Genomic DNA, 26,918 nt, shown 5'->3' on the forward strand with positions numbered 1-26,918 from the left:
ATATCCCAGAATAATAATTAAAATGGGGGGCTTCCCTGGTGGTGCAGTGGTTGGGAGTCTGCCTGCCAATGCAGGAGACGCGGGTTCGCACCCTGGTCTGGGAAGATCCGACATGCCGCGGAGCAACTGGGCCCGTGAGCCACAATTACTGAGCCTGCGCGTCTGGAGCCTGTGCTCCGCAACAAGAGAGGCCGCAATAGTGAGAGGCCCGCGCACCGCGATGAAGAGTGGCCCCCGTTTGCCACAACTAGAGAAAGCCCTCGCACAGAAACAAAGACCCAACACAGCCATAAATAAATAAATAAATAAATAAATAATAATAATATCACCCCTGATTTAAAAAAAAAAAAAAATGGGTAGGTGGGGGGAGGACATGACAACGACTGACTAGACATTAGCTTTTTTAAATTTCCTCAGTGATTCTGACATGCAGCCAAGGCTGAGAACCACTGTCTTCAGGGAAGAAAATGAGCTCCTGGAGAAAGGAACTGTGTCTGATTCATCTCTGTGTTCTCCAAACCTGACCCTGTGCTTGGCATGGATGTCTGTCTGTGAACAAACAGATGGGCAGAGTGCAAGGGACACAAAGGACTTCCCACATAGGACACAGGACACACATGTGAAGAGTGTGCCTCACCTCAATGGCATAGCAGAAGTCAGCACCAGCCGTGACAGCCATCATTGACAAGAGTCCTGTGCCAGTGCCAATGTCAAGAACCAAGGCCGTCTGTCCTTTGTCCTTCACCCTGCTCACAGCAGCCCGGATACCTTGGTAATATTTCATATTCTAAGAAAAAGGGAGAAACAGTTGTTATTTCATACCAGTTTTATAAATAAGTGCTTTGCGAAGTTCTGAAGTCATGGTTGGCAGCAGCAGTGTAAGTCATGACCCTATAACCTCTGTGACTTACACTGGCTGAGTAGGGCAGGCCTCCTGAGGCTCCAGGGGCACTGGGTCAACCTCTTAAATTAAGCGATGGTCTCTCCCCGTCCCATCCACTCTTCTATACTCTGCTTAGACATGCTGGGGCTAGGGCTCTGCAAACTACATTCTCCTCTTTCCAGCTGTTAGGACTGGACAACAGGGGAACTAGAGGGTGACTGGAAGGTAGGAGAAAGCTTGTTCCTTCCCACATAAGGGCTCTCCTTGGGCCCTTCAGAGCTAGCAGCAGCACTCAAGCAGAAATTCCTCTCAGAGATCTGAGCACTAGCCTCACAGGAACTCTCCTCCACACATCTAGGTTCTGGAAACCCCAGTCTTCTCCCTTTGTGTCCCCAGCCCTAGGAAAGGGGACTGCTTTCTGCAATTACTATCACTAGGCTACCCTGGTGCCTCCCAGCCCTCCCACACCTGTGTAACCAATTCCGTCTATTAAATTCCCTCTGTTGAAATATGTAACATTGCTTTTGGTCTCCTCACTGGACTCTAATTCATACAGCTTCCTGGGCTAAAAAATATTTTCCTCTCACAAAATCATTTCTTCATTTTTAGTTCAGGTCCTTGGTAGCTTAAGCGACACATTTTTTTCTCTATAACAGTTTGGCCGATTAAGTACCCTGACCCTTCTGTTGAAAATAACTAAAAATGATGGGGTAAATATATGTAAATCTGTTTAAATGCACTGATGACCTTGTCAAGTCAGTAAGCAATATTAAGAGGCCAAACATGGACTTCCCTGGTGGTCCAGTGGTTAAGAATCCACCTTCCAATGCAGGGGACATGGGTTCCTGGTCAGGGAACTAAGATCCCACATGCTGAGGGGCAACTAAGCCCATGCACTGCAACTACTGAGCACACGGGCCACAACTAGAGAGAAGCCCACGTGCCACAACGAAGATCCCACATGCCGCAACTAAGACCTGACGCAGCCATACATACATACATACATACATAAATATTAAAGAAGAAAAAGAGGCCAACACCTAGAAGTGGATTCACCTGAGTTGAGCCTTAAGATGACTCCCCTACCAGCTGACACCTTGATCACAGCCTATAAGAGACCCAGAGGCAGGGAACTCAAGCTAAGCTGAGTCCAGATTTCTGACCCACAAAAACTGTGAGACACGGACTTCCCTGGTGGCACAGTGGTTAAGAATCTGCCTGCCAATGCAGGGGGCACAGGTTCGAGCCCTGGTCCGGGAAGATCCCACATGCCATGAAGCAACTAAGCCCGCTGTGCCACAACTACTGAGCCTGCGTTCTAGAGCCCAAGAGTCACAACTATTGAGCCTGCATGCCACAACTACTGAAGCCTGCATGCCTAGAGACCGTGCTCAACAAGACAAGCCACCACAATAAGAAGCCCATGCACCGCAATGAAGAGTAGCCCCTGCTCGCCGCAACTAGAGAAAGCCCACGCACAGCAACAAAGACACAAAGCAGCCAGAAATAAAATAAATTAATTAATTTAAAAAAAAGTGAGATAACTCTTTAAGCCATTAAGTTTGGGGATAATTTGTTATGCCGTAGAAAATGAACTAATACAGGACTATATTTTGATATTTTGATACAGGACTGGTACCAAAAGGGCAATATTCTCTGACCACAGTACAATCAAGTTAGAAATTTCAATAACAAAAATGTAACTCAAGGGCTTCCCTGGTGGCACAGTGGTTGAGAGTCCGCCTGCTGATGCAGGGGACGCGGGTTCATGCCCCGGTCCAGGAGGATCCCACATGCCGCAGAGCGGCTGGGCCCGTGAGCCATGGCCGCTGGGCCTGCGCATCTGGAGGCTGTGCTCCGCAGCAGGAGAGGCCACAGCAGTGAGAGGCCCGCATACCGCAAAAAAAAAAAAAAAATGTAACTAAAGAAAAAAGATTTTTGAACCCTAAGAAATTTTAAACTCACAGGTAAAAGACTAAAGCAAAAGGGAATTAGAAAATATCTAGGGAGTTCCCTGGTGTCCTAGTGGTAAAGATTCTGGGCTTTCACTGCCATGGCCCAGGTTCAATCCCTGGTCAGGGAACTGAGATTCCACAAACTGCATGGCAAGGCCAAAAAACCAAACCAAACAAACAAAAAGAATGCAGATTTCTGCTGGGCCTGAGGTCTGCGCTTGGTCTGCATTAAAAAAAAAATCTAGAATTGAGTAATTTTTTAAAAACTATATATCAAAACTCATGGGATGGCAAGAGCAATATTTGGAGAGAAATGCATTAAAAAAAGACAAAAGATGAGACAGGCATCCACCTAAAAAATTAGAAACAGGGCTGCAAAATAAACTCCAAATGAGTAGATGAATAAAAATAATAAAGAACAATAATCAATGAATTAGGAAACAAATATAAAACAGAAATCAATGAAGATAAAATTTAGTTATTTCAAAAGATTAAAAACTTGAAGAACCTCTGGTAAGACCAGTCCAAAAAAGAAACGGAAAAAAATGGTAAAGGAAGAAAAAGAAGTACAAGTAGCCAAAAACTGGGAATGAAGGGCGGGTGATGAGGTGGTGATATCAGTATATATGCTGCAGAGATTAAAGAGTCCACCAGGAGGGTACTTCCCTGGTGACGCAGTGGTTAAGAATCTGCCTGCCAATGCAGGGACATGGGTTTGATCCCTGGTTCGGGAAGATCCCACATGCCACAGAGCAACTAAGCCCATGTGCCACAACTACTGAAGCCCACGCGCCTAGAGCCCGTGCTCCACAACAAGAGAAGCCACCGCAATGAGAAGCCCACGCACCGCAATGAAGAGTAGCCCCGACTTGCCGCAACTGGAGAAAGCCCACGTGCAGCAACAAAGACCCAATGCAACCGAATAAGTAAATAAACAAAAGAGATTAAAGGATATTAAAAACAATCTTTAGCAAATAAATTCACCCAAAATCAGATGAAGTGAACATTATATTGGAGATTCTATCCAACACATTACAGCAAGAAAAAATGAAATAAGATCTAGATAGAAAGAAAGAAAATTATTATTAATCACATATGAGACGAGTGTGAAGAAAACCCAAAACACCTACAAATAATTATTAGAATTAAGAGAACTGAGAAAGATTACAGGATTCCAAATCAGTAAATAAAAAACAATTGAGGGCTTCCCTGGTGGCGCAGTGGTTGGGAATCCGCCTGCCAATGCAGGGGACACAGGTTCAATCCCTGTTCTGGGAAGATCCCACATGCCGCGGAGCAGCTAAGCCCGTGCGCCACAGCTACTGAGACTGCGCTCTAGAGCCTGTGAGCCATAACTGCTGAAGCCCGCGTGCCTAGAGCCCATGCTCCATGGTGAGAGAGGCCACCATAATGAGAAGCCTGTGCACCGCAACAGGGAGTGGCCCCTGCTCGCCGCAACTAGAGAAAGCCCACACACAGCAACGAAGACCCAATGCAGCCAAAAATAAATAAATAAATTTATAAAAAAAAAAAAAATTGAAATTCAGTATTATCAGCAATAGCTTTTAAACCCTTGGCAAAAGGAAGAATTTCTTAAATATGAGACAAAGCACCAGTCAATAAAGAAAATATAAGATAAATTTGACATTAAATTTAAGAACTTGTATTGTGGAAAAAACCCCACAAACTAAGAGACCAGCAATACATATAACTGACAAATGGTTAGTACCCAGAATATATAAAGAATTCCTACAAATTACTAGGTCATAAAAGAGGAAACATGAATAGCCAATGAAAAATGAAAAAAGCTCACATTCAGCAGTGATCAGGGGAATGCAAATTAAAACTATAGTGAGAGACTAGTTCAATCCTACCAGATTGTCAAAGATGTAAAAATTGGTTAATACACAAGACGTGAGAATGTAAACTGGCACTATTAGTTTGGAAAAGAATCTGACATTACCCATAGAGCTAGACACACCTGATGGCTGATGGCCAGCACTTCCATTCCCAGGTATACACACCCTAGAGAAAAATAAGCATATGAACCAGAGTACAGTTACTGGAATGTTCCAGGTAGCACTACTTACAATAGAAGGAAGCTGGAAACAACGCCAAAGCATATCAGCAGAAGAATGGGTAAGTAGTGATGTATTTACACAATGGAATCTGTATAGCAGTGAAAATGAATGAACTTACAGCTACATGCAAAATGGATGAATCTCAAAAACAATGCTGAGCAAAAAGACAAGTCACAAAGAATAAACACATTATGACTCCATTGTATAAAGTTCAAAAACAGGCAAAACTAAGAATTTATATTTTAAGGACATGTAGTAAGTGGTAAAACTATAAAGAAAAGCAAGAGAGTAACTGATACAAAATTCAAGACAGTGGAAACTTCTGGAAGGAGGAAAACAAATGCAATCAAGGAACACATAAGGAATTCCAAGTAATGGTAATGTTCCATTTCCTAAGCTGAGTAGTGAGTCTATGAGCATTTGTTTTATTATTCTTCTTTAAACTATACATATACATTTTATACTGTTTTGTGTGTCTATGTTATAACAAAAAGGTTCTTTTAAAGAATACGAATAGTACTAGAGTTTAAAATATCAAAGCCTTTAAAATAGTACTAGACTTAAAAAGAAAATGGAGTGATAATGTCAAAATTCTGAAGTGATTTCCAAACTAGAATCCAGCCTTAAGTGTAAGGATAGAATACAGAAGTTTTTGGACAAGCCAAGTCTCAAAAACCTTACTTCCCACAAACCCTCTCACAGGAAAGTGAGGAAGGATGAGCTTCACCAAAGAGGGAGGGAACCAAAGAGGAATACATGGGATGCAGGAAATGGAAGACCCAATAAAAAAAGAGGAATGAAGGAAGTCTACAGACAATAAACAAGAATCCCAGGATGACAGATACACAGCAGGTCTAGAAGGCACCCAGTCCAGACTGGAGCAGGGCAAAATGATCCCAGAGACAATCTCCAAGAAGATGAAACTGACAGAATAGCTGATTGTTTTGACCTTTCCTTCAGAAAGGAAAATTATACTACTGGGAGAAAGTTTGGGCATAAAAGGATGAGTACATAGAAAACAAAGCAAGGGAATTCCCTGGCAGTTCAGTGGTTAGGACTCCACGCTTTTACTGCCGAGGGCGTGGGTTCGATCCCTAGTCGGGGAACTTAAGATCCTGCAAGCAGCAAGGCGTGGCCAAAAAGTAAAGAAAAAAAAGAAAACAAAGCAAAAATAAGATAATTATTAATAAAGTTATTCAAGAAAGAAAAAGCAATCAAAGTATATCGCATAGCTCAACTGTGAACAGTGTTTACACATGCCTAATAAAGTCAACATACAATCTTAACTAACATGAACATTTATGTGTTTACCTCATCACAACCCTTCAAAAGGAGGTATTATCGTTATCCCTATTTTACAGATGAGAAAACAGAGGCACAAAGAATTTAAGTGACTTGCCTACTGAAACACTGAATATCAATTTAGCAAAAATTATAACTACATTGGGACAAACAGAGAACGAGTGGGAAGGAGGAGCTGAAAGAATACCAAACTCTCAGCTCTCACAGTGGAAAGTCAATAGATAATAGTTATTTAGATCTGGAAGTAAACATAAAACAGCTCAAAGAAAAGAAATGAGGTTGCCTCTGAAGGTAACTATTAAAAGGTACTGTCTGGGGGATGATACACCAGGGTACTGCTTCTTTATTTATTTTTTAATAAATATATATATTTATTTATTTATCTTTGGCTGCGTTGGGTCTTTGTTGCTGAGCATGGGCTTTCTCTAGTTGCAGTGAGCGGGGGCTACTCTTCATTGTAGTGCCCGGGCTTATCATTGCAGTGGCTTCTCTTGTTGTGGAGCACGAGCTCTAGACGCACAGGCTTTAGTAGTTGTGGCTCGTGGGCTCTAGAGTGCAGGCTCAGTAGTTGTAGCTCATGGTCTTAGCTGCTCCGCGGTATGTGAGATCTTCCCGGACCAGGGCTCGAACCTGTGTCCCCTGCATTGGCAGGCGAGTTCTTAACCACTGTGCCACCAGGGAAGTCCCTTTTTTCTTTTTTTTTTAAACAGCATGTTTTTGTATGTGTGTGTGTATTCTGTCTACCCAATTTTATTTTATTTATTTATTTATTAGAAATTATTTATTTTTTATTTATTTATTTTTTGGCTGTGCTGGGTCTTTGCTGCTGCACGCAGGCTTTCTCTAATTGCAGCAAGCGGGGGCTACTCTTCGTTGCAGAGCACGGGCTTCTCATTGTGGTAGCTTCTCTTGCTGTGGAGCACAGGCTCTAGGCGCACAGGCTCCAGTAGTTGTTGCACATGGGCTCAGCAGTTGTGGCGCACAGGCTTCGTTGCTCCGCGGCATATGGGATCTTCCCCGGACCAGGGCACAAACCTGTGTCCCCTGCATTGGCAGGCGGATTCTTAACCACTGCACCACCAGGGAAGCCCTGGGACTGCTATTTTTCACAATAAGCCTCACGGAAATATTTGACTCCTAAAGTAACTGCATTTATGCTTTGGATAAAATCAGTATGTCATTTTATGTTATGTGCTTTTTACCACGATGAAAGGAAAAAAAAGTTAAAAAAATCAGGATGGCAATTGTTAGAATTGTTGAACTAGGAAAATGAACATCAAATACACTATATCCCCAAAAAGCAGGAGGGCACAGTTTTCTTTGTGTAGCTGTACCTGTGGGGTAACAAGAAAGAGAGTGGGACTGGGAACTGGCCTGGGAGTTTCAGTGAGCTGATCACCTGAGAACCCTAATTAGCAGCACCCTCAACAGTAAACCAGGGCCTGCATATGTTCCAAATTAATAACACTCATTAAATTAGCTATCACTTTATTTTTATTTTTATTTTTTTGCTGTACGCGGACCTCTCACTGCTGCAGCCTTTCCCGTTGCGGAGCACAGGCTTCGGACGCGCAGGCCCAGCGGCCACAGCTCACGGGCCCAGCCGCTCGGCGGCACGCGGTATCCTCCCGGACCGGGGCATGAACCCGTGTCCCCTGCATCGGCAGGCGGACTCTCAACCACGGCACCACCAGGGAAGCCCTAGCTATCACTTTTTAATTATCCAACTTTGAATCTAGAAAAATGGTGCAGATGAACCGGTTTGCAGGGCAGAAACAGAGACACAGATGTAGAGAACAAACATATGGACACGAAGAGGAGCAAGCGGCGGGGGGCTGGGTGTGGGGATGAATTGGGAGACGGGGATTGACATGTATACACTAATATGTATAAAATAGATAACTAATAAGAACCTGCTGTATATAAAATAAATAAAATTAATTATCCAACTTTAAAGCTACTATCGGAGCCCTCTTAAAAGGCAATTGGTAGTACCTATCAAGAGTCCTACCTAATGTTCAAAACCCTAGACCACACCAAAAGATATTCGGATAGCAAATAAGCACATGAAACGATGTTTGACATCATTAGCCATTAGAAAAAATGGAAATTAAAACTACAAAGATAGGGACTTCCCTGGTGGCACAGTGCTTAAGAGTCTGTCTGCCAATGCAGGGGACACGGGTTCGAGCCCTGGTCCGGGAAGATCCCACATGCTGCGGAGCAGCTAAGCCCATGCGCCACAACTACTGAGCCTGCGCTCTAGAGCCCATGTGCCACAACTACTGAGCCCAAGTGCCGCAACTACTGAAGCCCATGCACCCAGAGCTCGTGCACCGCAACGAAGAGTAGCTCCCACTCACCACAACTAGAGAAAGCCCGCGTGCAGCAACGAAGACCCAAGGTAGCCAAAAATAAATAAATAAATAAAAATTTTAAAAATGTATAAGAGGGCTTCCCTGGTGGCGCAGTGGTTGAGAGTCCGCCTGACGATGCAGAGGACACGGGTTCATGCCCCGGTCCAGGAAGATCCCACATACCGCGGAGTGGCTGGGCCCGTGAGCCACGGCCACTGAGCCTGCGCGTCCGGAGCCTGTGCTCCGCAACAGGAGAGGCCACAACAGTGAGAGGCCCGCGTACCGCAAAAAAAAAAAGTAGAACTGCTGGGTCTATATGTTAAGTGTACATTATTTAACTTTGTAGTTGTTTTTTTTTAAAATTTATTTATTTATTTTTGGCTGCCTTGGGTCTTCGTCGCTGTGCGTGCTCTTTCTCTAGTCACGGCGAGCGGGGGCTACTCTTTGTTGCGGTTCACGGGCTTCTCACTACGGTGGTTTCTCTTGTCACGGAGCACGGGCTCTAGGCGCACGGGCTTCAGTAGTTGCGGCACTTGGGCTCAGTAGTTGTGGCACGTGGGCTCTAGAGCGCAGGCTCAGTAGTTGTGGCGCACGGGCTTAGCTGCTCCGCGGCATGTGGGATCTTCCCAGACCAGGGCTCGAACCCGTGTCCCCTGCACTGGTAGGCAGACTCTTAACCACTGCACCACCAGGGAAGTTCCTCTTATACATTTTCTGAAAGAAATGAAAACATGTCTACACAAAGACTTATATGTGAACGTTCACAACAAAACTATTCAAAATACACAAAAACTGGAAACAATCCAAATGTCTGTTAATTGGTAAATGGATAAAACATGGTATATCCATATAATGGAGTATTACTCAGCAATGAAAAGGAATGGATATTGGGACTTCCCTGGAGGTCCAGTGGTTAATACTCTGTGCTCCCAATGCAGGGGGCATGGGTTCAATCGGGGAACTAAGATCCCACATGCTACATAACATGGCCAAAAAAAAAAAAAGTAATGGATATTGACACATTCAACATGAATGACCCTCAAATGATGAATGAAGGGACAAAGACACATAAGACTATATATCATATCATTCCATTTAGATGAAATTTCTAGAAAAGGCAAAACTATAGAGACAGAAAACCTATCAGTGGTTGCCTGGCAGGCAGGGGCAACCAGGGAGTTGGGTACCAGGATTGATTACAAACAAACAGGAAATAATTTTATGGGATAATGGAAGTGTTTTAAAACAACAACAGGACTCCCCTGGCGGCACAGTGGTTAGGAATCTGCGTGTTAATGCAGGGGACATGGGTTCTAGTCCTGGTCCAGGAAGATCCCACATGCCACGGGGCAACTAACCCGTGCGCCACAACTACTGAGCCTGTGCTATAGAGCCTGTGAGCCACAACTACCGAGCCTGCATGTCACAACTACTGAGCCTGCACGCCTAGAGCCCGTGCTCCACAATAAGAAAAGCCACTGCAATAAGAAGCCCGCGCACCACAACAAAGAGTAGCCCCCACTCACTGCAAGTAGAGAAAGCTCGCACGCAGTAACGAAGACCCAACGCAGCCAAAAAAATAAATAAATAATAAATAAATAAAACCTTACTAAAAAAAAATAAAATAAAACAACAAAATGTGAGGCACCATGCAAAAGCATAGAGAAATATGTTTTTATTGACTCTGCCACTAACCAGCAACTTCTGACTCCATTTCCTCATGTGCAGAACCGGGGAGGGGAGAACAGAAGTTAGAGGTAAATAATGAAGAGTCAGGAATGTTCCACCAAGGAGGTTGAATTTTACCTCAAAAGCAGGGACAGGCCACTGAAGGGTTTTAAACAGAGGAGTAACATGGTCAGATGGGCATTTCAGAAAGACCCCTTGGGCTGCTGTATAGAGGAAGGAGAAGAGGGACCAACGCCAGTAAATGACGGCTGAGCAGGCAATGGGGTTGAAAGAACCATAGGATTTGATGACCAACCAACTACAGGCTCAGATAAGGAAAAGGGCGCCATCTGGCTTGGCTGACCAGATGGATGACGATGCCATTTGCCCAAATCCCCTGGAAGCTGGGTCAAAAAGGACCCTCACTGGAGATGACACTAAAATCAGAGAGGCTCACAGGCCCACGAGTCCAAGAAGACCATTAAACTAGAAAGGATTAGTCAAAAGCTGGGAACAATATTTGTTCCACATTCTGTAATTCCCCAACAGCTCAGCAAAGGCACTCAAATATTTGACGAAAATTAGAGAGGCACCTAGCCCCTCCCATGGAGCCTACACACTAATGGTGCTGAAGGAGGTCCTTCTGTCATAGTGTTACCAAGAAGTAGGCAAGCTGAGCAGTTAACCAGGGCTGGGTCAAGGAGACACCACACAGCCTCATGACGAGCCCTGCCATGTTCCCTGATCTTTCTGCAGTGCACTGCTCAGTTTTTAAGTGTGGCCCTGCATCCTTCTCCTTCAAGCCTCCCAATTTCTGAACCATCTGGGTGAGGCTGACTAGTCAAGCACTCTGGTAGACAAGGAAATCCTGGGTTGCTAGCCATCATAAGACCAGAACTGTTAACATTTACTCAAACAGACAAAGAAAACTCAGATGAAACAAAGGACAAAAGCTGAAATGTAATTCTGCAGTGAAAGCCAAATATGCTTTACAAAATACAGTCTGCAGTGACCTCTAGAGATTTTATTTTAAAATTACAAACTGACTATACGAGGTAAAACTGTGTAATCAAAGTATTTTTATCTAGAGATCATGGAAATCAGTTAGTATGGCCCACTCACTGTAAATTCTAATAAATGAGGTCTGCAGAGGTCCCATGTTTTCTCCAAGGTCACGCTCAAGTCAATAACAGAGCAGGAAGTAGGACCCAGCTTCCTGATTTCCCAACCACTACACCGTACTGCCTCTCTGCATCATTCTAACATCATGCCTCTGGGGGAAGTTTTTAACCTTCTTGTAATGGAAGGTTTCAAACACCACATCAAGATAACAGTTTCCTTCTATACTTACCCTGTCTTTGTCATGCAGCATATCAGCATAGGATGACCTAAAAGAATAAAAAGACAGGTCAGAAACTTCTGCTAATAATGATAAACATCAACATATGAGAATATTTACATATATAAATATATTCTTTTATCAGATGGAACAAATATCCAGGCCCATTTTAAACTATTTTAATAGAGCTATAAGCTGTCATTCTCCTGTACTGCAGAAAAAAATCTCAGAGACAGATGTTTATTTTCAGTAAAGAATCTCAGACTAAAAATGCTGTTAGGCCTGTTACAGTAATTCCATAGTCCTAGCATACTGATCATGTTGTACATCATACGATTTTTTCCTCAGGAACAACTCAGATGTGTCCAATACTTTACATAATCTTGCATACATTTGTACATTGGGATGATCACAGATATAACACTGGGGAGAGGAATCGGGGAAAGGGAAAGTATATGCCTGCTGTATATGTGAAGGGTATCATGCCTGGCACTTTCCCTTGGTTGTCATCAGGGACAACGAAGAAGCGTTCACCAAACTACAGGGAGGAGAGCTGCTTATCCATATTTTCTATTGTAGTAATTCAAAAACTTGAAAAATCTCTGGCAGGGTCAGGATAAGCCCCCAGAACTCAACAGGCTCAGCCCAAAGATGCTTTCTGAGAATTCCAGGTGAGAGTTAAGGCACTCTCATTAAACAGAGGACCTCCAGCTTTGGGTCAACATCAGAATTAATGAAGAGCTTATTTTACATGCAGATTCCCACAATACACACAAAGAGCTTCTGATCTAGAAGATGGAGCTGGAGTCTGGAAATCTGCACTTGAACTGGTGCTCCAGGCAACTGTGACACAGGTATTTCATACTCTACATTTTGAGGAACACTGCACCAAATGCAAAGGCTTCTTTTTTTTTTAATGGCATACCAAGGTTTTTAACATTTGAACTCACCTGCGAGTGTTTAGTTGAAATCTGGTCCTTTCTACTTTTCTCCACCTTTTTTTTTTTTTTTTTTTTTTTTTTTTTGCGGTACGCGGGCCTCTCACTGCTGTGGCCTCTTCCGTTGCAGAGCATAGGCTCCGGACGTGCAGGCTCAGCAGCCGTGGCTCACGGACCCAGCCGCTCCGCGGCATGTGGGACCTTCCCGGACCGGGGCACGAACCCGTGTCCCCTGCATCGGCAGGCGGACTCGCAACCACTGCACCACCAGGGAAGCCCCTCTCCACCTTTTAAGGGGCATTTTCACTCCCCCATCTTCCCTGCCTCACCACCCACTCACTCCCCTGACTCCACTGACATCACTCTTCCTAAGCACCACCAGCTCACTCACGTCATTAACATCCAGGATTTCTCTGACCCTGCTGGACACTCCCTCTTCCTGAAACGTTCTCTTCCTTTTTACTCTCTGGCCATGCCCTCCTGGTTGTCTTGCCTCGTCAGCTATTCCAGGATTCCTTCTCTAGTCCTCTACCTTTCACATTCTACACAATCTCTGAAACCCTGCAATCTCTTCCAGTTTCAACTCTAACAACTGAAAACTGTCTCCAGACCCATATTTATCTGCCCAGTGGCATTTCCATCTGGATGTCCAAAGCCAGATACCTAATCTTCATCACCCCAACAACACCCATTCCTCCTGTGTTCTTCTCAAGCAACAAGAGTTCCATCTACCTAGTCACTCTAACCAGAAATATTGGTGCTTACTTCATTTTCTCTCTCTCCTTCCATCACTGCATCCAATGAGTTACGAAACTCAAGCTCTCTCAAAGCTTTTTCCTCCTCTCTCCACCTCCACTGTCTCAGCCTTGGGGTTGCAATATCCACCCAAATGCCCATATGGTTTTCACACCCTCCAACCCACTTTCCACACTGCTCTCAGGTTAATGTTCCAAAATGCAACCTAATCTTTTTTCTTCCCCATTTAACACCTCAATCACTCAGAAAATAATGTCCAAAATATTTAGAAAGAAAGTAATGTGTTTGAGCCCTTACTCTGTACCAGACATTGTACTTCATTCACTCATCAAATAACCCTAAGAAAAGAGTATTATATGATGAGATATACATATTGTTATACTGAGGTATATACTGTTATACTGTATATGAGGCATATATTACTACATTGATCCTCAGAGAAGTTTAGTAGCTTGGCTAAGTCAAGTAGCTTAAGAAGTGGCTAAACTAGAACTTATACAATCAGGTTCCTCTTCCTGCATTTTGCTACCACCAATTACAACATGACCCCTGCCTACCTTTTCAGCATCCTCTCTCACTATAGCCCTAATTTTGCACCACACTCCAGCCACAATGACTTGCTAGCCATTCCTCAAACTAGCTCATCTGGCAGTTTGCACATAATCCCTGCTGCTCAGAAAGCAATCTCCCTCTCTTTAGATTTGGGAAATCATTCAAATATCGCCCTCCCAGTCCAGTTGGTTCTTGCTGCTTCCACGTACTTTTGTGCCCATTTCCACTGACTTTTATCTCATGGTGTCATAATTTTTTATATGTCTGTCTATTCCACAAAACTGCATGTTCTTTGAGGATGAGAACCTTATCTTTGTCATTTTGATATTCACAGCCTTAGCACGGTGTTATATGCACTTAATGATTGCTAAACAACAGTAACTCACTTACATACTTTTAAACATCCCTCCAAAGGAAAAAAAAAAAACCTCATTTTTTCCCACTTTTTCCATTAAAGAGAATTTAACTATATGATAAATGTGCCACCATTTCAGTGACGCAAGTAAATAATTAAACTTCATAAACTCGTCTACTACTACTGAACTTTGAGTCCTCTTTGGTCCACAAGACAGATCCTCAGGGACTCTGGTACAGCTGCCACAAAATGTCTGACTCTCCACACAGGCATAACTTTGCCTAACTCCCACACAAACCTACCTAGCTGAGCAGACCTGCTGGTGATCAACACCTGCCCTGATCAGAAGCACTGGGTGACAGCCTATTCCCCACTCAGACTAGATTCCAAGGCATCTGCTTTGAGATCAAGGGCCCCACCCAGCTGCAGCCAACTGTGGAAAAACCCTTGTTACCTTGCGATCTCCTGGTGGTAATCATAATGCTCATCCTCCTCCAGCCACTCCACAGATCCCGTGGTTGGGTTGGCCCGCCCACAGAAGACTTTCATGGTGCCAATTAGCTCCTCAGTTTTAGCATAGAAAGGCAGCCTTGCCAGCTGCTTGTAGACAGGTCTGATTGTCAGAAATCTCTTCAAATTGTAATGCCCAAAAATGTAGAGGAGAAAAAAAAAGAAACCAAGAAATAGACAAAAATGTCAGAGCCACTGAAAATATTTGTTAAGCAGCATTTTAATCTTTCCAGCAGAGTTACTTGGTTTTATATTCAGCATATAACATCAAATACTATTAAGACAAAAACTCAGAAAGCTATCTGGGAACTTCAGCAGTCCTCAACGATTCCAATAGGGTCAAATGACCCTTACAGGTGCATCTGAGTACAGCCTCAGGTGAAGGCAGGTAAGAAGAGAAATAATGCAAAGGAAAGGGCTAGAAGGAAAGGAGAACACACAGAGATCGATCGGGGTGGTGGTAAAGGAGTGTCACCAATACTGCCTCAGAAAGGTAAACACTTAGTTTAAGGAAAAATACAAAGAAAAAGCAATTCAAACCAACAGAGAAACCTCACCTGAACAAATAAATCAGAGCTATATGCAAACATGGCTAATCCCAGGAATATAACATTGAGCCAAAAAAGAAGCAAATCACAGAATACAAATGATTCCATTCATATGAAATTTATAACTATTCAACATAGAACAATATATTCTTCAGGGATCACACTAAAAAGCATGGCAGGAATGAGGATAGTGGTTACCTCTAAGAGGGAGGGGAAAAGGATGGAATCAACAAGGGCCACACAAGGGACTTCAAAAGTAACAGTATTGTTATTTTTCTAAAACTGGGTGGTGGGGGCTTCCCTGGTGGCGCAGTGGTTAAGAATCCGCCTGCCAATGCAGGGGACACGGGTTCAAGCCCTGGTCCGGGAAGATCCCACATGCCGCGGAACAACTAAGCCTGTGTGCCACAACTACCGAAGCCCGTGAGCCTAGAGCCAGTGCTCTGCAGCAAGAGAAGCCACTGCAATGAGAAGCCCGCGCACCACAACGAAGAGTAGCCCCTGCTCACCACAACTACAGAAAGCCCGCACAGAGCAACGAAGATCCAACACAGCCAAGGTAAATAAATTTTTTTAAAAAAATTAAAAATTAAAAAACCCGGGTGGTGGGAATACAGGTGTCCATGATATTGTCATTCTTTATGCCTCACTATTTTTTATGATTACTTATCCACTCCATATTCAATTTTAAAAACAATTTACTTATCCACTCCATATTCAATTTTAAAAACAATTTTTAAAAACCTTTCTCCGTCTGAAAAAAAAACAAAGGCTTCAAATAAATGTCACCAGATGCATATCTTATATGGTCTGTTTCTCCAAAGGTATCTATTTCTGAGAGATAAACACCAAAGCTCAAAGTCTGAAAGTACTTCTCAGCAGATATGGCCTCTCATAGTGCCCTCCCTCTTACCATTCAGAAAACAGCAAGTGTTCCACAATCCCCTTCATTTCTTGATAAACACTGATCCATCATCAGGAAACCTTAGAAAGAATGCCTACTCCACAGGACCCTAAACATTCCTAAGGCATTTTACTGCCAAGAGTTACGTTCTTTTGAAGTTATCTAAACTAAGTAAACACTGAATTCTTATACTAGAGGATGGAGAACAATCTTTTCTGAAAAGACTCAGGCAGTCACTGGACTGGCTCAAAGTAGTCAATTTGTCCTTCAGTAAAACTCTACCTCTAACTCTACTTCAGCATGTCTAATCTCTAATTTAGTGGCTCTCAAGCTTTCTGACAACCCCAGTAAGAAATATGCTTTACCCTGAGACACACACACATGTAAAGTTTCACGAAACAATACCTAGTCTTCCTGTAGGCAAAACCCTCTGATATAGTCCACTGTATGTAATTTTTATTTTTTATGCTGGTCACGATCCACTAAATTGATTTAATAACTCACCAAAGGGTTGCATCCTACAGTTTGAAAAGCGCTGCTACAATCAGCTCTGCACATCTCTGCTAATACTTATTATTAAAAGACAGAGTATCTAGAACTACCGTAATTTGTAATATGCTTTAGATAACCGTGTCCAACAAATGCTGTAGCAGACAAAAGTTTAAAAGATGGGTAGGATTTAGGTGGGTGAGAAGAGGGAGAAAGCACTTCACCAGATTAGAAAGGCTTAGACAATCATACACAGTGAACTAATCCATTTAGCTGAAGTTTCACTGAACAAGGGGTCAAACATGTTGGTGGGGTCCATGTTATGAAGAGTCCTGAAACCCTTATCCTGTGGTCCACGTGGAATCAACCATAAAGTCACTTAAAGGTTAAGAGTATAGTAAAGAACTGTAATTTATAGAATTCCCTTTTCACCTATGATGTTGCAGAGGCTGTAACTAGGACCACAGTGTCTTTTCAGATCTGTAGAGAAGTCACTGGTTTCATATAAGTCTAAATAAATGCTTGAGGACAGGAACCATGTCCTGTAACCTCTCTGGGTGAACACTGAACATCTTCTATGGATGAATCTCTTCGTATTATTAGGACTTGTCCTCTCCAAGAAGGAGCCCATACTCCAGATTCAGGATACTCTAACCTCCTCCTCATTCTACAAGAGCTGGGAACTCACAGGGTTAATGGAAATCACCATGCCAAGCCCTAATTGCTTTACTAGTCAGATTTCAGAGCAGACGCCTGTCTGGTTCATTTATTCAAAATTTACTAGGCACCTTCTGTATGCCAGGCACTGTATTAGGACTAGAGAACTATCACAATACAGAAGAGGTCCTTGTCCTCCAGGAATTTACAGACCCTAATGGGGGAAAGAGAGTAAATATAAATATACAATTAAAGACTACCTGAGGGCAAGAAAAGAAATATACAGGACGCTTTGAAAGAGAATAACAAAGTTATGGAAAGACTCTCTGAGGAAAAGAGCATCTAAGTGGAGGCGTACAGAATAACCCAGGTTAAAAGCTGTGAAAGTGCAATGCTCATATTTCAGGAATCCTTACCCCAACTTTTCCAAGAAAAGGTCCTAAGATGTAAAGAACCAGGTGCAGAGTGACAAAAGCCTGAGTGACTGAAGCACTCTGAGCAGAAGAAATGATGGGCGACTAGGGGTGGGCTTCTGCAATGTCGGCTGCGGAAAGGTGTTTGGATTTTGTTCTAAATGCACTGGAAGCCACTCAAGGGTTTTAAGCAAAAGAATATCTACGTTGGATGTACGCTTTTACAGGGCCGCTCTGGCCAGTGTGTGGTAGATAGACTGGTTTCCAACTACCGAGATTTCCAACTACTGAGAATACTGTGACTGGGAAATACCAGTGAGCCAGGGAACCGTGGCCCAGTCGGGGCGCGATGGCTGAATCTCCGTTAAGATTGCGACGCGGGTCTCTATTGCTGAAGGGAGGCACCAAGTACTATGATCCAGGTCCCGACGGAGGTGCTCAGTCACAGGCCCAGCTAGAAGCAATGACCCGACTGGATGGCAGAGCCAGGGACCGCCTACAACCCCGCACTACCGCCGGCCCGGGAGCTCTGAGCAGCCCCATACGGATTCTAGAAAGTTCCTCCAGCGTTCCGAAGAGATGCGTACCCCAGTGTCCGAGTACGACCATGCCACATTCCTCCGCCGAAGCCTTGTGCTGAGCACAGGATGCTGGCTGCACCCGACCCTTCAACCACGACCCCACCTTCCCAACCAGCCCGGCGCCTCACCGGCCGTGAGAACCTCGCCACTCACTTCCGCCGCCACCGCCATCTTGCCGCGGCAGGCGTTCAAAGGCGGGACTTCCCTAGGCCCGCTGAGCGGGCCGTGGGTGGGGCCCGGAAGCAGAACTGGAAAGCTCTTCCGTCGCACCCCGCGCATTCCCATAGTGCTCCACGATAGCTGCTATGGAGGCCGGCATGACAGCGGTCCTCCGCGTGAAGCGGAAACGCAGTGCGGAACCCGCTGAGGCACTTGTCCTTGCCTGTAAACGCCTCTGCTCCAGCGCAGTTGAGTCGGGAGCCCAAAAGACGCCTCCGGAGGATCTGGAGAGAGCAGCAGAAAATAATGTCTTCCAGTTGGTGGCCACCGTGCGCTCCCAGGTATAGGGCCGGGAGGGAGCCAGTGTGAAAGGGATCTTAGGGCGCAGCTGGGGCGCATCATTTTCCCTAACCCTTTCACGAACCCCTGCTTATGCCGCCCCACACCCCCGCTTTTTCCCCCTCCCCACTCCCCGCAGGAGGAGCCAGTACAGCCGCTTGTGCGAGCCGCCCTGCGCCCGTCCCAGGGCAGCCAGCAGCGTATCCGCCGTCATCTCCGTGCGTCGGCTCGGGAGATCCGGCAGAACGGCCGCTACAGGGTAGTCTCTAGCCGCCGATCCTCGGGAATTCCTTCGGGCGGCTTGGGGTCCGAGGACGCGCCGGGAAGCCCAGAAGCCGCCGAGGACGCAGGCTTCCAGCTGTTGGACCTGGTCCACGAGGAAGGAGACCCAGAGGCCGCCGCGATCTCCTGCAAAGTGAGTACACGCCGGGAGTCGAGCTCTGGGCTTCTCGGGACAGAGAGTACGCAAAGTTAGCACACAGTTAAGGAGGGTACACATGGCTTCACTTTAGAGATGGATGATCCATCCAGCTTGATGGACATGTTTTACAGGTTAGATTATCCATTCAACAAGTATTTACTCAGCGCCCACTATGTGCCAGGCATGGTTCTTAGGTTCTGTGGATAACAGCAGTGAGGACCTAACATTCAGGTAGAGGAGAGAAACATCAAACAAAATTCAATGTTAGATGGTGAAATGGGCTATTGGAGGCGGGGGGAGCGTGCCCCCATTTCAGTGTCATTTTCACTGAGAAAATGACTTTTGAGTAAAGACTTGAATGGCAAGGCACTGCGGATATCTTGGGCAGAGGGATTCCACACTGAGGAGCTCTAAGTGCAAAGACCCTGAAGCTGAATTTGTCTGGTGTTTGCAAGGTCATTGTGCATGGAGCCCAGGGGAATGGGAGAAGATAGTAAGGAATTTGGGGAGAGGATACCGGCTAAACCCTTTCAACTAGGTAGTTGCAAGGATACACTGCCTTTCACCCAGAGATGGGGAATCACTGGAGGATTCTGACCAAGGTAAAGAATCCTAAAGCAGATGGGAAAACTCATCAAAGGGAGGTTAAAGGACCAGGCCTGGGTAGCATACCAAGCTTGAGGCAGATTTTGGATTAGAATGCAAGTCTTCTCACATTTAATTCAGTGTTAACTTTTTTTTTTTTAAGTTTATCTTTGGCTCTGTTGGGTCTTCGTTGCTGTGCATGGGCTTTCTCTAGTTGAGGCGAGTGGGGTCTATTCTTCGTTGCGATGTGCGGGCTTCTCGTTGCAGTGGCTTCTCTTGTTGCAGAGCACGGGCTCTAGGCGCGCAGGCTTCAGTAGTTGTGGCTCGCGGGGTCTAGAGCTCAGGCTCAGTAGTTGTGGTGCACGGGCTTAATTGTTCCGCGGCATGTGGGATCTTCCTGGACCAGGGATTGAACCCCTCTCCCCTGCATTGGCAGGTGGATTCTCAGCCACTGTGCCACCAGGGAAGCCCCCAGTGTTACTTTCTACTAATTACATTTTCTAAGTTAGTTTTGTACCTCACTTCCAAAAAGCAAAGTCACGGGCTTCCCTGGTGGCGAAGTGGTTGAGAGTCCGCCTGCTGATGCAGGGGACACGGGTTTGTGCCCCGGTCCGGGAAGATTCCACATGTCGCGGAGCGGCTGGGCCCGTGAGCCATGGCCGCTGAGCCTGTGCGTCCGGAGCCTGTGCTCCGCAACGGGAGAGGCCACAACAGTGAGAGGCCCGCGTACCGCAAAAAAAAAAAAAAAAAACAGAAAGCAAAGTCAACTACATGCAGTAAGACCAAAGAAATAGAAAATTCTCAATCTAAGGTATGCCCCCTCTTGATAAACATTTTTCAGATCTCCTTTTAAGTTTCTGAAGTTTAAAAAATGAAATCTTGGGCTTCCCTGGTGGCACAGTGGTTAAGAATCCGCCTGCCAGTGCTCAATGCTGGGGACACAGGTTCAAACCCTGGTCCGGGAAGATCCCAAATGCTGCGGAGCAACTAAGCCTGTGCGCCACAACGACTGAGCCCGTGTGCTGCAACTACTGAAGCTTGCACACCTAGAGCCTGTGCTCTGCAACGAGAAGCCACCACAATGAGAAGCCCGCACACCCCAACAAAGAGTAGCCCCCACTCGCCGCAACTAGAGAAAGCCTGCATGCAGCAACGAAGACCCAACACAGACAAAAATAAAAAATAAATTTATTTTTTAAAAATGAAATTTTTATTCAAAATATATCAAGCAAAAGATATTTAATCACATTCCTAGTATACGTGGATAACAATTTGGGCATGATGTCCATAGCCACCTCTTTTACCAAAACTAATTCCACACTGCATCATGAGTTACACATTTTTAAAAGCAAACCAATGTTCAGTGGAATCAAGTCAATTAAATAGCTCATTAAATCATATAAGAAAACCTAGTAGATAAGTTAGGAAGGATATAAACACAGATTTTCCCAACAATGCAATACAAACTGTAAACACATCAAAAATGTTTGTGCAGAATAATTATTAAAGAACATAAATTTAAACTGAAAGCAAACTTGAGGTTTTATGCCTACTAGACTATCAGGAAAAGGGTTGCCGGTAGCTCTGCTGGCAAGGCTGTGATTAAAATTGTACAACTGTTGTGCTTAAAATTGATGCAAGCCTTTGGGAAAACAACAGGGCTTTACAGTAATATCAGGCATCCTAAAAATAGATTGGAGCCTAGTATTTTAAAACTATTTTTATTGTTTGGATTCTAAAGCCATCCAAAAATCTAAAGAGATTTTTTTTGTTTTTGGCTGCGTTGGGTCTTCGTTGCTGCACGCGGGCTTTCTCTAGTTGCAGCGAGTGGTGGCTACTCTTCCTTGTGGTGCACAGGCTTCTCATTGTGGTGCCTTCTCTTATTGTGGAGCTCTAGGCGTGCGGGCTTCAGTAGTTGTGGCTCGCAGGCTCAGTAGTTGTGGCGCACGGGCTTAGTTGCTCCGCGGCATGTGGGATCTGCCCAGACCTGGGCTCGAACCCATGTCCCTTAGTCGGCAGGCGGATTCTTAACCGCTGCGCCACCAGGGAAGTCCCTGTATTGCTAGTTTTTGTAAATATTTTAACGGCTGCATAATTTGTTGAACTGAAGGCTGGGGGCTTGTGAGTTGGAACCAGAAGTTTTCTTGTGAGCAGCTTTGAGGTTGGTCAAGAGTCTGCACAAAAACTGACATCTCTAGTTCCTTTTGACTTTGGAGCAAGAAAGAATTCCCTGTAGCCTGTAAATGATGAGAACATTGGTCTCCCTTTATCTGCCCTGGCCATGGGACACCTCCCTCTTCCCCCTGTATAGTGTCTGGTTTGAGCTGCAGAGCTTCTGGTGATGAACCTGTCGAGAGTGACTGGCAGTATGTCCCTATGGTTTCCAAAGTGACCTGTGCTACCCTAGACAACACAGCCTCTTGCCATTGGAGCACATCTTACCTGGGCAAGTTCTATTCTGGGACAATCCATCTCAAACTATCAGAAAAAGGATTATAGGGCTTCCCTCATGGCGCAGTGGTTGAGAGTCCGCCTGCCAATGCAGGGGACTCGGGTTCGTGCCCCGGTCCAGGAGGGTCCCACATGCCGCGGAGCAGCTGGGCCCGTGAGCCATGGCCGCTGAGCCTGTGCATCCAGAGCCTGTGCTCCGCAACAGGAGAGGCCACAACAGTGAGAGGCCCGCATACCACAAAAAAAAAAATAAATAAATACAGAAAAAGGATTATAGGGGAGGCCACTCCTCATTTGTGATTAAAAGCAGGATGTCAGGGTGAGCAAGCCAAGTGGTGGGTTATGGCTGGTGGTAGTCACCAGGGTCCAGGAATCGCCCTTAGGCCCCTATAGGAGGCCGCACAAAATGCAGACCCATTTGGGGGTCAACCATAGCGGTGCTGCTGTCGGCCTGTGGATCTCCAAGGGGAGAACATCATACCAAAGGAGCTCAGAGAAGACCTGTAGAAGCAGAGCCTGGGGGCAAGACTAGCCAGCTCTGCTGGCTCTCCCCTTCCTCAGGCGTCTTCCCATGTGCTCTTATGTCAGCCAAGCACAAAAGAGCAGGAAGCTTCTATCTTAAAAAAAAGTACTAAACTGAGAAGAGACTAGTAGGCCATGGGGATAAGAATCTTGAATTCAACAGAGAACTGCAGAGAGGCTTCCTTCACCGAGGTCTTAGGTTCCTCCTCTTGGGACATCCATGTTTAAGTTATGCATGTATCATCTGCTGTTCTCTTTACAGACATCTGACCCAGATGTGATCCTCTGCAATTCTGTAGAGTTGATCCGTGAGCGGTTGACTTTATCTGAAGATGGACCAAGAGTTGGGTACCAGGAGGAACAGAAGGACAACTATGTGTATGACATTTACTATTTGGACATGGCCACTCCAGGATGGATTGAGAACATCCTCTCTGTGCAGCCCTATAGCCAAGAGTGGGAGTTGGTAAGGGGGCCCATGAGGCAGGGGGCATGAGGCAGCCTCAGTTCATTTTCTAGTCACATGCTTTGCCTCCCTAGGTTCTACTCCTGATTGCCATTGTTCTTAGTTCTTCTTATCCTTGCTTAAAAGGAAAAATTTATGCTAAATGCCTTTTAGAAACCTGGGTTTAGTGCAGGAATTTTGGGAAAGACAGTCTACATTGATAATTTTTGCTCTTAATGAGTCTCTTACAAGGTTTGCAACATAGTCTTGTTTATGCAGTTGGCCCTGTGTAATTTGCAGGTTCCGTGGGCTCTGCATCCCCAAATTCAACCAACCACAGATCAAAAATATTCCGGTGGGGGAAATTCCAGAAAGTTACAAAAGGCAAAATTTGAATTTGCTGCACATTGGCAACTATTTACATAGTATTTGCATTGTATTAGGTATTACAGGTAATCTAGAGATGATTTAAAGTATGTGAGAGGAGTAAAGCAACTATACTCCAATAAAAATTAATTTAAAAAATAAGTAAAAATCTAAAAGAATAAAGTATATGAGAGAATGTGCATAGGCTATATGGAAATACTTAGCCATTTTGTGTAAGAGACCTATGGAAACAAAAGCTTTTTTTTTTTTTAATTGTATCTTAAAGGGTGAAAAACGTTGGATTAAGAAAGCTAACATCCTGACGTTGTTAAATTCTAAAATTATTAATGAGAAAAGTTAAGGTCTACCTCTCATCCTCTTATTATGAGAGAAGCACCCTATCCCACACCTGCACTATAACTAGTCTCACACCTTGGTACCCACCTTGGACTACTGCAGAGCCCCCCTCCTTTCTGCATTTCACACTTGGGTTTTGGCTCTAACCTTTGGCATCACCTGTAATCCATATAATCCCTCTCCTACCTGGCTGGCCTTCAGCAGTTTGAAGATCACTGCCATCACCTGCTCAGAGCTGTCTCTCCTCCGCACCCTGCTGCGTTCCCTTCTGGTAGAGTTCAGATCATCCAACCGGGAAATGTGGTTCCTGGAGCTGGACTCTGAGTAGAGTAGGGCTACTGTCTCCCTCTCATAGCCTAAGGTTACTACAGCCTCTAGCAAACTAACACCTATGTTTTCTCTTTTTCACACATCACCCTTAAATGACATCTCTCCAAGTTGGTCTGCTGATAGCTTCCCCCAGAGCATAACTTTAGAGGTTTTGACTTATGCTCATGTTTATTTTGAGATGTGCAGGTGAATGATGACCAACAACCAGAGGACATTTATGAAGATGAAGATGATGAGAACAGTGAGAATAATTGGCGCAATGAGTACCCAGAGGAGGAGAACAGTAACGGAGATGAAGATTCCAGAGGTAGGTGGTAGCAGCCCTGGTTGGGGAGGGACTGATGGGATCTGGGACTGAGGTGTGAGCAAGGTTGACAGGTGTATCTTAGCTGGTTTTCCTTCTCTGCCCTTTGAGCTCCACCAGCTTGACCACAAGCTGGTGGAGCTGTAGGACATGCAAGGACCAGTGTTCCCAGGGGGGCTGCTGGAGGTATAATGTCAGTTAGGCCTGGGTTCAGATCCTTAGTTCTTTCATTGCCTAGCAATGGTCCCTTTCCCTCCTACTTTGAATAGAGTGCTGGAGAGGTCTGCCAGTAGGAGTGGGCCCAGGGTTTTCACAAACCAAAGAACTGTTGCATTTACCTGTGCAACAACACAGACATGGTACTTGGGGGAAGAGGAAGGAAGGATGCTTTGGTACCACAGTTCTTTGACTTTCTTGGTGTTTGATGATAGAGGAACAGTTAATCAAGCTATGGGATATTCTATTGGGGAAGTGGCAAGGAACAAAATTATATTTGCAATATGACTACAACTATTATAACAACAACAAAAAAATACTGAGGGGAAAACGACAAAGCACTCCAATGTTAAAGGACTTGGTTTACATGGAAGTTTATTGCTTTTTTAAAAATTGTTCTATGTTCTCTTTATTGAGCAAGTATTTTATAATAGGAAACAAAACAGACTTTTTTGAGAAGGGAAGGGGCTTTTGTGGTCATTTAGAAAACCATACAATTAGAGCCCATTCCTGTTATCTCATTCTAGTCTCTGATGATTACAACAGCCTCAGTGAAGAAGAAGGAGACAACAGAGGACCACAGATGTGGAGCAAATACCCTTTGGATGTGCAGAAGGAATTTGGCTATGACAGCCCCCATGACCTGGATTCAGACTAATGATCCTGTGACATCCATGAGGTTCTACCACAAGCCCCTGAGGGTTCTGTGACTGCAGTGTCAGCCACACTAGTTAACATCCTCTCGGGTTTCCTAGCTTAACACGTGGAAGGAAAAAGCATATCCAACAGCACCATTCCACCATGGTGAAAACTTGCACTAAGGGAGTCCGTCTTTTCTACTATCTGTAGGGTCCCCCTTTGTCTCAATCAAAACTGACCTTAGAGTCTGGGGGCGGGGGAGATGCTGTGAAAGTGAAGCTTCCTGGCCCAGACATTTTACCTGCATTCCCATTCTCCTCCTACGCCAAAGCCAATTAAGGGGAAGAGAGTCTCCCGTTTTGTCAGCACTAAGACTGGGCTTTCCCAGGCCACCTGCCTCCAGTAAAAGGCTGTTTCTTTTGATAGAGAGAGTCTAGAAGGGCTGCAGTGGGTCTCTTGTAGTGGCACAGACTGGATAGTAATGGCCATTAGGAAAGAAAGTAGAATCTGCCTGAGCCATGAGAGGTTTTAGTTAAAAGCTAAGAGCTCCCTGCTTCCTGACTCTGATAATGGCTGTAAAGATTGCTAGTTTCCTCTGGCAGTGGTGCCAAGGAACAGGGTATGTATGAATCTCTTTAATAAAAACTAACTTTGAACAAGAGAGCAAGTAATTCCTTTAAAACGTTTTTAAATCTGACTATCTTATATGCTTTCCCACCATACTCCCTGATCCCTTTACCCCCCACCAAAAAGGGGGAGGGGTTGGTGAGAAGTTTCAGACACTAAGAACTTAAGGCAAGTGAGGAAAAGCAAAGCACATCCTAAACTTGGCTTTCCATTGAGAAATGTTTAACTAGACATAGCACTCACCAAAAACAAACTACAGTCAACAGGACCAATTTTTTTTTTACCAAAATTGGTATCTCTTGTAAGCACACTCTCTTTCCCTATTCCTTTCCAAACCACAAATGCCTTAACTCTGACTGAGTTAGCATTTATTCTGCAGTGACGAATAGGTTCTATATCTGCACTGTGCAATAGTAGCCATTAGCCACATATGGCTGTTGAGCACTTGAAATGTGATTAGTGCAACTGAATTTTTAAATTTTATTTAACTTAACTAGCTACATGTAGCTAGTAGCTACCATACTGGACTGCACAGGTCTAGGGAAACAGTATACAGAAACTTTGATTCAAGGTGTGCCCTCTTGCCCTGTGGCACAGACTTACTATCACATGGGAAGATAAATTACACAAGGAAATGTCTTCTTCCTGCCAATTCTAAGATTCCATAAGCATCTCTACTTTTCTATCCTACCTGCACCCATTTCACTTTCTATTTTTTGTACATCTTTATCTTCTTATCTACAAGTTGTTAAACCCCCCAAAGTGATTAATTTCCATGTGTGTGTATACTCGGGCCCTACTATTGCAGTTATAAAACCAACAAACAGACTTGGTTTCCCAACCTAACTATCCACTAAGGTGCAATTCAG

The 26,918-nt window shown here is 44.6% G+C and overlaps 2 protein-coding genes across 5 annotated transcripts in view; one reads left to right on the forward strand and one right to left on the reverse strand.

The window, feature by feature from the left end:
* The window catches only part of PRMT7 (protein arginine methyltransferase 7), a 49,396-nt gene extending 30,928 nt beyond the window's left edge, over positions 1 to 18,468 (reverse strand). For 2 of the 4 annotated variants that reach the window (XM_082863279.1, XM_082863278.1), the window contains exons 1-3: positions 12,536 to 12,876; positions 11,598 to 11,634; positions 638 to 787 (exon numbers count right to left, since the gene is read on the reverse strand). In XM_082863279.1, coding sequence (XP_082719405.1) covers positions 638 to 787; positions 11,598 to 11,634; positions 12,536 to 12,717 — 369 coding nt within the window. In that variant the 5' untranslated portion in view covers positions 12,718 to 12,876. Of the gene's footprint in view, positions 1 to 637; positions 788 to 11,597; positions 11,635 to 12,535; positions 12,877 to 14,640; positions 14,817 to 18,294; positions 18,392 to 18,416 lie in introns of those variants that run through there. The other 2 variants (XM_082863280.1, XM_082863281.1) reach the window with 2 other exon arrangements.
* A 125-nt stretch (positions 18,469 to 18,593) lies between these two features.
* On the forward strand, positions 18,594 to 26,147 carry SLC7A6OS (solute carrier family 7 member 6 opposite strand; the record flags this gene model as incomplete). Its single annotated transcript, XM_082863283.1, has 5 exons — positions 18,594 to 18,788; positions 18,926 to 19,201; positions 23,028 to 23,231; positions 24,450 to 24,570; positions 25,311 to 26,147. 5 exons carry the CDS (start codon positions 18,594 to 18,596, stop codon positions 25,439 to 25,441), a joined length of 927 nt encoding a protein of 308 aa, XP_082719409.1. The 3' UTR covers positions 25,442 to 26,147.
* Positions 26,148 to 26,918: the final 771 nt, after the last annotated feature.

The sequence above is a fragment of the Leucopleurus acutus genome (genome assembly GCF_964270905.1).
Source record: "Leucopleurus acutus genome assembly, chromosome: 20".
Taxonomy (NCBI): Eukaryota; Metazoa; Chordata; class Mammalia; order Artiodactyla; family Delphinidae; genus Leucopleurus; species Leucopleurus acutus.